At 43.8% G+C, this 13959-nt stretch overlaps 1 protein-coding gene across 15 annotated transcripts in view; it reads left to right on the forward strand.

The window, feature by feature from the left end:
- Nucleotides 1-13959, forward strand: part of CDC42BPA (CDC42 binding protein kinase alpha) — a 181502-nt gene that overhangs the window by 159277 nt on the left and 8266 nt on the right. For 8 of the 15 annotated variants that reach the window (XM_045587148.1, XM_045587145.1, XM_045587146.1 and 5 more), the window contains 9 exons: nt 119-200; nt 2167-2383; nt 3189-3251; nt 4164-4757; nt 6219-6316; nt 8464-8548; nt 9941-10064; nt 10734-10851; nt 12522-12707. In XM_045587148.1, the coding sequence (XP_045443104.1) occupies nt 119-200; nt 2167-2383; nt 3189-3251; nt 4164-4757; nt 6219-6316; nt 8464-8548; nt 9941-10064; nt 10734-10851; nt 12522-12707 (1567 nt within the window). Of the gene's footprint in view, nt 1-118; nt 201-2166; nt 2384-3188; nt 3252-4163; nt 4758-6218; nt 6317-8463; nt 8619-9940; nt 10065-10733; nt 10852-12521; nt 12708-13959 lie in introns of all 15 variants that reach the window. The other 7 variants (XM_036453662.2, XM_036453655.2, XM_036453657.2 and 4 more) reach the window with 2 other exon arrangements.

Below are 13959 nucleotides of genomic sequence, written 5' to 3' on the forward strand. Positions count from 1 at the left end.
TTTGAGTGTTGTTTCATATGTATTGTTTAGATGTACGCCCAGGACCACCCACACACACACACACACACACACACACACACACACACACGCTTATTTTTAACGTCTCACTTTTCTTCAGGGACGAAGAGTTTTCTGTGAGTTCCGTCTTGGCTTCTGATGTCATTCATGCAAGTCGGAAAGATATCCCCTGTATATTTAGAGTAAGTATGTGTGTTACAATTCGATGACTAAATTATTTGTTTTTAATGAGTATGTGTTTTGGCTCTCCAATACTTGAGTAGATAGATAGTGCTAAGTAGATACTTGAATTTGAGAGACCTGAGGAAAGCATCCTGTATAGCTTCTAAGTTAGGTTTCCTCTTGGATAATATTTTTGCATCACAATTGAAATTTCAAATAAATACTGTCACACAGAAAATGGATTGTGAGTTACCCAATTTTTTTTAGTAGAAGTTTTTTCTTTTTAATCTCATTTTTAAAATTAGCATGTTTTCCAGTTTCACTGCTTTGCAACAACCACTCCAAAACTTAGTGGCTTCCTGTAACAGTGACTTACTTTCAGCATTCGGTGGGTCAGCTGTCCAGGGTTTTGGTGTTGCCTGGGGCCGCTCAGGGGCTGCATTCTGCTCACTGGGGCTAGAAGCTCCAGAATGGCCTCCTCTTCACATCCGGGGAGCTGGTGCGGCTGCTGGCGGGGCAGGCAATTCCCTCCGGGAACTCCGTGGTCTCCAGTCTCAGCAGCTGGCCGCGTTCTCCCGGGCTGGCTTCCAGGAGAGCAAAGGGCCTTTTCAGGCCTTCTGAAGAGCAGACCCCAAAAACATAGTAACGCTCTTGCAGTCTGTTAGACAAAGCAAGTCATGATGTCAGCCTGGACTTAAGGGGAGGGAATAGATCCCACTTTTTAAAATATATATATTTTTATTGATGTCAGAGAGGGAGAGGGAGAGAGAGAAACATCAATGATGAGAGAGAATCATTGATTGACTGCCTCCTGCACGCCCTTCACTGGGAACAAGCCTGCAACCCCAGGCATATGCCCTTGACTGGAATCGAACCTAAGACCCTTCAGTCCGCAGGCTGACACTCTATCCACTGAGCCAAACCAGCTAGGGCTAGATTCCACTTTTTGACAAGAAGAATGGAATTCCATGGGAAGATAGTTGATACTCATCTTTGGAAGCTGTCCTCAGTGCCATCTAGAATTGGTGAGTTAAGATAATAGAGGTTAAAAAAGGGGATACTGGCCCAGCCTTATGCCTGGATGCTGAGTATTTGTCGATGAGCCTTGTATCTAAGGAAGGTCAGACAAAGACTACTTTGTCTCAGTTCCTAAAACAACTACTGCGCTATCTCCAGCCTCCCATGGAGCCTGTAGAAGCCCACTTTTCTGTAACTGATACACAGTGGGATTTTATTGTCATGCTGTGTAAATTACTTTTTATAAAGGGTCCGTATACAGTATATGTAATTTAAATCTGCCCAGGTATAGATGCTGTTTGCATAATGATAAGCTTCATTTAAATAGTAACTAAAGTGAGCTGATCTTCTTTAAGATAATGTGAGTTATTGTTATGAAATAACAGAATGTAAGTATTTACGAACATTTCTGACTTTTAAAAGAAGTTGAAAGTCAGTATAACAGTGCTTACGAGCGTGGACAGGGACCCCACTCTTGTTGTGTGTCCTTGGGGAAATTAATTTCTCTGCATCACAGTGTTTTTATGTAAAAGGTCAGGATATACTAACTTTATAACTACCTTATGAAGATGGTGAGAGGGTGATGTGAGTTAATACTTGTAAAGTGCTTTGATCAGTGCCCATGAGTCAGTATTTACTTAAAAATATCAGTTGCGTTTTTTAGTGACAGTGTTCTGGTGCTTTATACAAAGAAAATAAAAATGATACCGACATTTAGAATGGCATCTGCTACGTTTGCTTTGCCACGAATTCTAATGCTGGAACTAATCCTCCTTCTGACGAGGAATGGCTGTCGGCTGCTGACGGGGTCATCAGTGGACGCCCATTTTGTTGGCTATGGACCACTCGTGGTCCGTGAGGTCAGAAGGTTGGCGACCGCTGGGCTAGTGCGAAGCAAACTAATCCAAGCATAAACTGCCCTGAGGGAGTCTGCTTTCTGATTTCATGAATCGGTTTCCATTTTCCTAGGTCACAACATCCCAGCTCTCGGCTCCCAATAACAAATGTTCCATCCTGATGCTGGCCGACAGCGAGAACGAGAAGAGCAAGTGGGTGGGCGTGCTGAGTGAGTTGCAGAAGATCCTGAAGAAAAACAAGTTCAGAGACCGCTCTGTCTATGTCCCCAAAGAGGCTTATGACAGCACTCTGCCCCTCATCAAGACCACGCAGGCCGCTGCGATCATAGGTACGCATTGACAACACCGGTCATGTGATCACAACTGTTTCCTGATTTATCTGGTCCGTGGGGACTGGCTTTCATCTGGGAATTCCAGTGTCCAGCCTGGTCGATGTTCGATCACAGGTGCAACATGTTTGTTGAATGAATGAGACCATTTTAGCGTTGTTTCTCAGTAAACAAGAGTAAGTACACTTTCAAATATGTTTTCTTCTGACAAAAGCTCCACATTGAACATTTCTATCCTCTGCATGTGCACCTGAGAACAGTTGTTTGGTTTTTTAAAGCGTAACCTTCCGTGTCCAATGTGGGTGCCAGTTGCCTTGCAGAAGTTATTGGCAAGTCTCACTGAGGTGCGGGGCCGAACAGAATGCCGTTGTAATCAGAAGCCCTAAACAGTGGCAGCCTGTGTGTCTGGAGCTTTAAATTACCACCATATTCCTGTGTACACATTTAACTCTTTCGTCACTTTCTAGTAAATAATGAAAAGCTGAATGAGTAAGTTCAGTGCCTTGCACAAATTGGTCCAAAACAAGAAATAGAACTGGACCAAGGACACTCATAGACTAGGTGTTAATTTTTTTCACCTGTTATTGAATAAACATTTACTTTTGTAAATGTTGATATAATTTTCTAATGATTATTTTATTTAAAAAGAAATGAATGGAAATTTAATAGTAAAAATTGTTATTGGTATTTTTATATTATTTATTTCAGGTTTTTTGTATCAAATTTCTTTATTATCTATTTTATTCTGTTAGCTTGCAGTTTTTGCCTAATAAAAACGTTTCATATTTGTTTATATCTTGCATAGATCATGAAAGGATAGCTTTGGGAAATGAAGAAGGTTTATTTGTTGTGCATGTCACCAAAGATGGTAAGAAAAACATTATTGTGGGGTAACTTGCACGTGTATGTTGCTAGAAAATTCTAAACTCTATAGTTTCTAAATTCTATAAATAGCAGGATTTGCTTATGTTTTCTATAATTGAAATTACCCTCACCTAATTTGACATGTTTATAAGTCAAAGGTAATTTTTTAACTCCCATAGTCATCCTGAGTTCTACAACATCACGTGTGGTAGATCCTCTTTCTTGTGGAACTGATTTCTGCTGTGGAGCTCAGGTCTCACCGCTGAAGAAGGTGCGGAAAGAAAACGCACTGGCTTTTCCATTGTTCCAATAATCCTCAAAGAGGTGGCTCACTGAAATGTTCTTTTTGTTGGGGTGTTTCCCATAGTTTATCGCAAAAGATCTTTTCCTAAAGATAAATTAAATACTGGGTGAAATAAAAAGAAACCAATTTAACTTAGCATTCTTGAATGCAGAGCTCTAGGTTCTGTATTTATATCAAGTTAGTTCATGGGAAAACAATGCATTAAACTTCACTATCCATACAAATACTCCTAGTGAAATATGAGTTACTTAAAAACTAAAAATAAAACACAACGAACCCCATAGTAAAAAGTTCCCTAGAACTTAGTGCCAGTAAAAAGGCTTGTTGTGGTGTTTTTTGAAGATCTGGCATGCCTGGTCACAGAGCAGCTTATTGCCGTGGCACCAGGGGTCTCGGTGCCAAATGTAATACTTCACTGTAGTGAGTTAGATGGTCTTGTAAGGGATGTGACATCTTCCTCGTCCTCTGTGACTTCTGAGCTGTTCCTCTTTTCTACGTGTGCATCCTTCTTTATTGTAAGTTTTGAAAATATCCTTTTGAGTATGATTGGGATATGATTAATAAATAAACAACATTATTATGCATCTGATTTATTGTGATTTCTTTGCATAGAAATTGTTCGGGTTGGTGACAACAAGAAGGTCCATCAGGTTGAACTCATTCCAAACGATCAGCTTGTTGCTGTGATCTCAGGACGGAATCGTCACGTACGCCTTTTCCCCATGTCAGCTTTGGACGGACGGGAGACAGAGTTCTATAAGCTGGCGGAAACCAAAGGCTGTCAGACCATAACGTCTGGGAGATTGCGTCACGGCACCCTCACATGCCTGTGTGTGGCCATGAAAAGGCAGGTCCTCTGCTATGAACTGTTTCAGAGCAAGACCCGTCACAGGAAATTTAAGGAAATTCAAGTCCCGTCGAATGTCCAGTGGATGGCAGTCTTCAGTGAGCACCTCTGTGTGGGATTCCAGTCGGGATTTCAGAGGTACCCCTTGAGTGGAGACGGAAGCCCGTGCAGCCTGCTCCACTCGAGTGACCACACCCTGTCCTTCATCACGCACCAGCCCCTGGACGCCCTCTGCGCCGTGGAGATCTCCAGCAAGGAGCACCTGCTGTGTTTTAGCAGCATCGGCGTCTACACCGACTGCCAGGGCCGCCGCTCTCGGCAGCAGGAGCTGACGTGGCCCGCTCACCCCTCCGCTTGTTGTAAGAGTCTCTTCTCTTCCTGTCTCCTTCTCTTCCTTCTACTCCATCTCCCAGATGTATTTATTGTTAAGAACTGGTCATTTTAAGCCATCCGTAAGGTTTTTCCTAAGTATTAATTATGTCATTTATGTAAAGTAGTAGTAACCTTGTGTAGTTAAGCCCATTTAATTAAGGAATATTGTACTTAGTTATTGTATTTTGAAAAAAACCTAAATAGTATCTTCATGGTCCTCAAAAATACAGTGGGATTATTAATAGCTGAAGAAGCAGTTACTAAGGCATTAGTTAATCAGTTCTGTGAAAGGATAGTGTAGTATCTATAAGAAGTGTTATTCAGCTTCATGTTTTTATTTAGATAGGTATATATTAAAAATTGTTTCTTTCACTCAGGAAATAATTATGACATAAATAAGTTTTGGAATACTCAGTATATGCTATTTCACTGCCTATCCTATCTAATAAAGCAGGAATATGCTAATTGACCATCATGCCCTCACAAAGATGGTGGGGCCCATAGCCAATAAGGAAGGGAATATGCTAATTGCCACACTATCGAAGATGGCGGCGCCCAGTCCCCTCACTCCGCCAGGGCAGCAGGTGCTCGGCCCGCCTCCAGACGGGTGTGGGTGCTCCACGTGCCTGCCTCCAGAGTCCCCCAGGTCCCTTACCCCCCAGCCACCCAGGGCCATCCCAAGGCACAGGCAAGCCTCGGGTGTTGGCCACCCAGCGGCCCAGGGCCTCCTGGGGCTTGGGTAACCAGAGCTGGCCGAGGCCTGCACTGCTGGCAGCGGCAGCAGCAGAAGTGTGATGGGTCATTGCCTTCTCCTGATCGCCGGGTCACCTTCCAACCTTGAGGGCTCCTGGACTGTGAGAGGAGGCAGGCCAGGCTGAATTTTCATGCACCGGGCCTCTGGTGATATAATAAGTAGGAGTATCCAGCCCAAAACGTTTTGTTTGTAGTGGAAGGTACTTAAACGTGTTTAAATGCTGAAGAGAAGTAGCCGCTAGGGAACTAGGAAAGTGACTCCATAGTAAATGCAGGAACTGGAGTAAGACCCCCAAGGAGGCCAGAGGCCAGGATGTAGCCCCGGGGAGGATGCAGGCAGCAGGAGGAAGGCACCTCCCACCACAACCAGGAGGAGGGCTGGGAGCACGGCACCTTTACGGCTCAGCAGGAGGGCGTTTGGAGAGCATGCATGCTTATTGCAGGCACATCAGGAAATCTAGATAAGAAGAGAAAAGTTTTCCTAACCCACAATCGGAGACACCACTGTACTTATCGTTTTGTTTCTTGTGAAACATATACTCACATCTATGGCATCTTATTCAGAATGGATGCTGTTTTGTAGCCTAGTCAGATGAGTCATCGTTTGACTTACCATGTGGAGTAAGAAATGGAATATCTGGCTTTTATGAATAGTTAAAAGTAACTGGCAGGCCGCTCTCTCCTCCTCCTCCCAGGCTACAATGCCCCCTACCTGTCCGTGTACAGTGAAAACGCGGTTGACATCTTCGATGTGAACTCCATGGAGTGGATTCAGACTCTCCCACTCAGAAAGGTAACTTAATACTAGCATATGGGCTGAGCAAACTAATGTGTATAAGTGAACACTAACATGACTAGTTAGCTAATTTTCACTAATTTAGCAATTTCTGGCATATGTAATGGTAACGTGGGATTTAGCTAAGAATGAAAAAAATCAATCTGGTTAATCTTATAAGTAGCTCAATTCCACACTATTCTTATTACTTTAGTTTTGCTGTTTGGAGTGTGATTATTATAATGAACAGCTAGACTGTGTCCTACGACCTAAAATGTCAGCATTAACTTCCTGACTGGTTTGAGGAGCTTTGGGGGGTTTATATTATTGTTAATTGCGATGTTTTTCACATAACGGTGTTCAGTTTGAAATCCTGTGAGAACAGATTTACAGACCAGAGAATAATTAGAATTAGAACCAAAACTGTGTTTAATCATTCCATAATCCTATGTAATAAAAGGCTAATATTTAATTTGACCAAACTGCAGAATTACCAGTCTCTATGACATGCACTGACCACCAGGGGGCAGGTGCTCAACACAGGAGCTGCCCCCAGGTGGTCAGTGTGCTTCCACATAGGGAGCACTGCTCAGCCAGAAGCTGGGCTCATGGCTTGCGGGGGGTGGACCGAAGCCAGCAGTCGAACATTCTCCAAGGGCTCCTGGACTTCGAAAGGACACAGGCCGGGCTGAGGGACCCTCCCCCCCACACACACACACCCAAGCACACATATTTTGTGCATCGGGCCTCTAGTTAAAACATAAAGCTTTCACATGTTCCCAGTAAAACAATATTTTTCTTTAACATTTCCCTGTGATAACGTAAAGAGATATTTTTGTAAGTAGTATAGAATGGCTATTTTGCAAGAGTAGTATTTCACATCGAAAATGTAGCAGGTGTCGTTAGTTAGGGGCTAGGGTTGGAAGAATAGGTAGCAGAAAGTAGCCAAGGCCGTATTTAAAATCGCCCTCATCATCAGTGAAGAAGCTCCTGCAGATGCCACCACACTATATAGAGCTGCTGAACACAGTCCTTTAGCCTGTACGTTTGGGTTGGTTACAGTTAGTTGTCCCTTTTATCTTTATCACGTAAACTTTACGATATATATGTAGGAAGACATGACCTTGAAGAACCTGACTAAACTGACCTAACTTAAGAGCCAGGAGATTCCCTCTGTCACTGCATTTGCCTGGTGTGATCTCTCTCACCACATACTCCCTCCGGGAAATCACTCCCCAAGTGCTGTTTATCATTTCCTTGCTTATCACAAAATCCGGAGTTTTTTGTATATTTAAATATTTCTGAACAACAGATTGTTCAGTTTCGCTTGCAATTGTGTGTCCCCTTCCGCCTTGCTTTCTCCATGCATTTACTGTGTATCTGAGATGCACCAGCCACCATGTTGTTACACACTGTTCTCTGCCTTCGCTGTCTACAATGTTGTGGGTGAAGCGGTCATCACTGATGAGCACACCTGACTGACTGCCCAGCTTTCTGCTGTTGTGAACATCATTGCGTACACCTGGTGCATGGTGTGTGCAGGGTTTCCCTTAAGTTCTGTGCCTGGGCATGGGTTGGTGGTGCCCAGGAAATGCAAGGACTTGGCTTTACAAGCTGGTGTCAGGTTATTTTACAAAGTAATTATGCCCGTTGGCACTCCCGCCAACAGTGTGTAAGGGTTTTTTCTGACACACATCTTCTCTAACACTGCCATTGTCACATAGTGTTATGGCCCTTATAAGTGGTTATAAAGTGGTATCTCATTAAAGTGTTAATTTGCATGTCCCCCGTTAACTATGTTGTTTGTCCATTTAGTTCAAACAAGGTCATAAAGTATCTGTGTTGATATCTTAGTATAATCATTTGGTCACTAATGGCTTTGAAGAAATCAAATTTAAGGTTTAAATGTATTTCTACATTTTTGTGTGTGTGTGTGTCCAGAATAGTCTTCCTTTATAATGTTATCATTATAACTTTATTCAAATTAGATAATTTTATACCTTCCCAGTCAGAAGTAATGTTAATTTTCTTCCTGATTTTCTGAGAGGGTTCTATTTTGAAGAGGAAGGATATAAATGTGTGTGGTTTATAAATAGGCCAAACGTTTTATGGTTTAATTTTTGAAGGTTTTGTTGAAATACTAATTTTATTTTTTATTATTTTAGGTTCGACCCTTAAACAGTGAAGGATCATTAAATCTTTTAGGCTTGGAGACGATTAGATTAATTTATTTCAAAAATAAGATGGCAGGTAAGAAGATGCACATCAGTGGGACACCTTCCATAGTGTTCTCCCTGAGCTGACTGCCCGCAGATAAGAAGTGGTAGAGCCCAGATTCAAACCCGTTGTGTCTGCTCCGAAGGCTGCCATCTTGGCCGCTGTCATACTCTCTCTATAGATGGAGATAAACTATTCGACAAAAGCCGTTCTGGTTAGCTGGCATAGCTGGAGAGTCGGAATATTTGTTTCCGGCTCGCCTGGTTGTTTCTCTGTGAAACACCCGGATACGTAGAGGAAGTGTGACTAAGTGTGTTCCCTGTACATGTGTACGGGGAACCGAACCAGGGTGTGTGGCACCAGCACTGTGACCGCTCGCCGGAGCTCTGCCTGGGCTATGGGAGTACCTCTCCTGCCATTTGATGCCTCAGGCTTAGAGGCTTTCCTCTCTTCCCTGATGTTGCTCAGAGACGGCATCTACCATGTTGGGTGCAATTGTCTACTTGGCAGTATGTTCACATACGCCAACATATGCTGTTGACTTCTGCGCATTTGGATGGGAATGGAATGAGGTGGGCACGGGCTCACTAGGTGATGTGGACAGGTGTCCTCGCCCCAGAGGAGAGCAGGGAGGTGGCAGAGTCTTGTCTGTAGTAAAGGCAGCTGGTAGGAACACGATTCCTTTCCTGACCCCACACCTCGCAGATGGCATCATGCAAAGGAAATGCTTTAATATGTAAAAATAATTGTAATGATAATGTACATGAGTAATTTACCTTTCATGCCTGATTACTGTGCAGGTTAGCAATAGCTTACCACCCTGAGCCAGTGAGACCAACACCTAGAAGGAGAGAGAGGTGTGTGGTCATTGTGGGAGGGTGGCCAGGGTGACCGGGCACCGAGGCAGCGACATTTTTCTTTCTTCCTAGTAAAATGGTGCTATTTTATGTTTATCCTTTATAATAAAAGGCTAATATGCAAATCGGCCGAATGGCAGAACAACCGGTCGCTAAGACGTGCACTGACGACCCAGGAGAAGTGCTGCTCAGCCAGAAGCTGTGCTCACAGCTGGCGAGCGAGGGGCAGTCAGACATGCCCCAGGGGTTCCCGGACTTTGAGAGGGTGCAGGTTGGGCTGAGGGACCCCCCCCCCACCCCCGAGTGCACGAATTTCGTGCATCAGGCCTCTAGTAATCAAATAAAAGCGAAATTCCCCTTTATAAGTTGTGTTTAATTTCAGCACCTATCTGTTTATGTACTGTTGAAGATTATTGCTTATTTCACTATGATCCTTGACACAACTTTTAAAAATTAGCATTGCATGTACTGTGCGCAATTGATTAAGTTCATACTGTCTTAGAGACAAATGGGTAAAAAGCATTCTAGCACTCTACCGAACATCGTTGCTCTCTGTTTTTTTAAACAGAAGGGGATGAGCTGGTGGTTCCTGAAACCACAGATAACAGCCGAAAGCAGATGGTCAGGAATATCAACAACAAGCGGCGGTTCTCGTTCCGAGTGCCGGAGGAGGAGCGGGTGCAGCAGAGGAGGTGGGCGTCCGTTCTGCGCCCGCACAGGCTGGGGCTGCAGGGCTGTCAGGGACGACATACTTGTTTTGGAAGGAACATTCGATCTCTGAAAATCTGTGGTGGGAAAAACTGCAGTAATGACTGTCCATCCCAGTCACTTTAATTAACACTGTCCACGTTGTGTGAATTAGACTAAAGTACCAGATTTTGATTCATTTCTCTATGTGTGTGGAGTAGTTAGAAGTTTTTAGACTGTGTACCTTGTTTTAATGGAAACGTAGAACCAATCATTGCATAGTAGTAAACCTTATATATTTAAGAACTTAGGTTCACTCTTCTCTTTATGAGTAAACAAAAACAGGTTTATAGTATATCCAATTACATGTAAAAACATTTCTAAGTGTTATCAATTATTTTGAGACGTACATAAATGATCGGAATTATCTGTGAAATAGAATAGAGCTTCTTCTATGTCTCTACTAAAATGCCCTTTTCTCACCAAATATTGTAAGATCTTTTATTTAAAATGTAAAACAAACCTAAGTAAATTTGTATCGATTTTATTATTTTAATCCTATCCATAGTAACACGATTTCACATTTATTTTCATGAAAAAATAATGTATACTTAATTTGTTAGAGTTATCTAGATTGATCATAGAAGTGTCTAAACGGGTGTTTTCTCTTACAGAGAGATGCTACGAGATCCTGAAATGAGAAATAAATTAATTTCTAACCCAACTAATTTTAACCACATAGCACACATGGGTCCAGGGGATGGAATACAGATCCTGAAAGACCTGCCCGTGGTAAGAAAATGAGGAGTGAATGGGAATATGACTGGAGTTAGAGTAAGGGAGGGGCATACGTGTATGTGTGTATGTATGTGTGTGTGACTTAAAAGCAATATTAGGACAATGAGGAAATGTTTATCACAGTGCGTGACGGCACACCTGAGAGAAAAATATAAAGTTTAGATTCTGTCAATCACCAAAGCACAAGTTTATGGCCAGTTGCATAACCTGTAAACGTGTCCTATGCCTCCAGCTTCCAAGAGGGTTCCTACCAACATTCAGAGCTTGTTGACCAGATCACTCAGACTTCGTTGTGTCTTAGTGATTCCGTGCAGATGGGGTGCTCTTCTCCCCCTCCTCGCCTCCCCCACCACTCCCCCCAGGACTGCACTGGTTGTCACAAGGGCTGCATGGGAAAACTATTGTTTTGTTTGACAACATTAAGATGGATTCTTGGACCTGTTATGCAGAACTCAGGCTGTTAGTGGGCTCCACTTACACTTAGCATTCCAGCCTCTGTCTGATGCTCTCTGCTCGCTATGGGAACTTGAGCGTGACCCTGCTGTCAGTGGGGAGCATCTAGACCTGGCACAGAATTCTAAGCGTGATTTATGGACTGGCGATTTGGGAGATGATGGTGAACTGTGACCGCAGCTCCTGCTAAGGAAGTCTGTTATTATCCACATTACTAACGCTGTGGTCATCGCAGATGTGAACTCACTGCCGGGAAATGATAGGTAATATAATTAATGTGTGGTCAGGTTTTTAAAAAATTACCGTATTTTTCGGACCATAAGACGCTCCGGACCATAAGACACACCAGTTTTTAGAGAAGGGAAATGAAGAAAAAAAGATTCTGAAACAAATAGTGTCCTAAAATATTTTATGTGCATTAAAACCCAACATCACAGTCATAAACACATGTAATCAACCCTGTAAAGTAAACAGCAGCATTTAGAACCATTTTAGAGCCGGGCAAGCACACAGAGACCACACAGAGCCGGGCAAGTAAAAAAACTTTTTTTTTTTAAAGTATATGTGTAGGCTATATTTGGACCATAAGACACAGGGACTTTTCCCCCCCACTTCTGGGGGGGAAAAGTGCATCTTATGGTCCGAGAAATACGGTAAGCCTTTATAGGTAGCTTTGCACTTACTTCATGGGAAGAACAAAAAATGTGCACTCATTTGAGTCCAAGTCCCTCGTTGTAAATATCCCAATTAACTAGGTGGCCTGCTTATGAAGGAAAGTGGCATTCTCATTAAGACATTATGTGGTTATATTAACACTAGTAGTTCTGCGCACGAATCTATGCACCATAGCTCTCTGCGGGGCCTGGCCACTCTGCACCCGCTGCCTCAGGCCCTCCACAGTCGGGGGCAGGATGCTTGCCTGAACTCTGACGGGCCTTTGACTGAAAGCCCAGTGTTCACATGACGATAGCAATAGGAGAGAACGGTTTGGTTCATAGGTGGAGGATTCTTTTGCAAATCAGCTGTTTAAGTACCTGGTGCACGATGATTACAAAATGTCACTCCACGGCCTAGAAATATTTCATTAAAGGTTCATTTCTGATGTGAGGTGCTTCTTTCATTTTCCCTACATGCATGTTGTGGGAAATGTCGCATGTAACCAGTGGCTCCATTTCATCACCTCATCACCGTTTTCTCCTCTGTTTTGATAGCCAGGCTTCCCCTCTCCATCCCCTCATCACCACCCCGGTCTGATCTCCTCTCCGGTCAACTTTGAGCACATCTATCACATGACCGTTAATTCTGCTGAAAAGTTTCTCTCTCCTGGTTTCGTAAACCCTGTGTGTTCCTCGTCTCTGCGCTCTGTCCCCGGTGCACCCAGCTTTATGGCTCTGAGGGTATGAACGGCTGAGTCGGTGTTAACTTCCTCACCTGTGGGGCGCTCCTCTGCCTGCTCCTGAGCAACTGCCCAGGCGGCCCTTTTTCCCCTTCTCCTCCCCCTCCTCCTCCTCCTCCTCCTCCTCCTCCTCCTCCTCCTCCAAGTTCCGCTTCGTTTCTTCTTTTGAAGAGAAAGATGAGGACAGAGAGGATGTAATTTTATTTTTGAAACTGTGTTAGAGGTTTTTGTATCCTTCATAACACATTTGCCATTGAGGTATTTCCATTACAGATACCATGATAAGAAATAGCCCCCAAGTGGGTCCTTGTTCTGTTAAAAACAAAAGAGGGGTCCCAGGACTTCAGAGTTTTTCGTAGCTTGTTCGGAGAATGTTCTGTATTTGGTGACATTAAAGGCTGTGGTAGGGCTATCCTCAGGCCTCTCCTCTGGCTTACAAGTCTCCACACAGTGTTGGTGGACAACAGGGAGGTCACAGGAGAAGGTGGGCTTGCTAAGCCTCAGGCTGCTGTGTGCCTTTACTTCCAACCGGGGTCCCGGGTAAGCGCCAAGTCAGAGGAGAAGCACCAGCTGTACAGCCTCAGACCGTCCCTGCTGTCCGGCCGGCCGGCCACTGGGCCTCATGCTTAAAGTGTTTCGTGTTTTCTGTGGGGTTTTTATTGTTAATTCTCACCCAGGATATTTTGCCATTGAATTTTGGAGAATGGGAGGGAGAGAGACAGAAACATCGATGTGAAAGAGACACATTGATTGGTTGCCTCCTGCATGCGCCCCAACCATGGCCAGGGAACCTGTAAGCAGGGTGTGCGCCCTTGAGCAGAATCGAACCCGGGACCCTTCAGTCCACAGGCCAGTGCTCTATCCACTGAGCCAAGGCTCTCACGTTAATTTTACAGATAACAAGATGTTTGGATCATATCATGCAAAACCATTTTCTGTAGTGCCCTTTGGCTTAGGTAAATCACAGCATTAACTGGTTATTTGTGTGTACAGGAAATTAGTTTTCCATAAGAAAACTAGCTGCAGGGTGAGACGTTCATTTTCCTACTTTTGTCTGTATTATAAATGAACTAGAGGCCTGGTGCATGTAATTCTTGCACGGGGTGGGGGGATTTATGTCCCTTAGCCCAACCTGCACCCTCTCCAATCAGGCACTCCTCAACTGCCCGTTTAGGTCCGATCCCATTGGGCAGCCGAACATCCCTCTCACAATCCAGGACTGCTGGCTCCCAACCACTCACCTGTCTGCCTGC

Source organism: Pipistrellus kuhlii, unplaced genomic scaffold, assembly GCF_014108245.1.
Source record: "Pipistrellus kuhlii isolate mPipKuh1 unplaced genomic scaffold, mPipKuh1.p scaffold_m20_p_25, whole genome shotgun sequence".
Taxonomy (NCBI): domain Eukaryota; kingdom Metazoa; phylum Chordata; class Mammalia; order Chiroptera; family Vespertilionidae; genus Pipistrellus; species Pipistrellus kuhlii.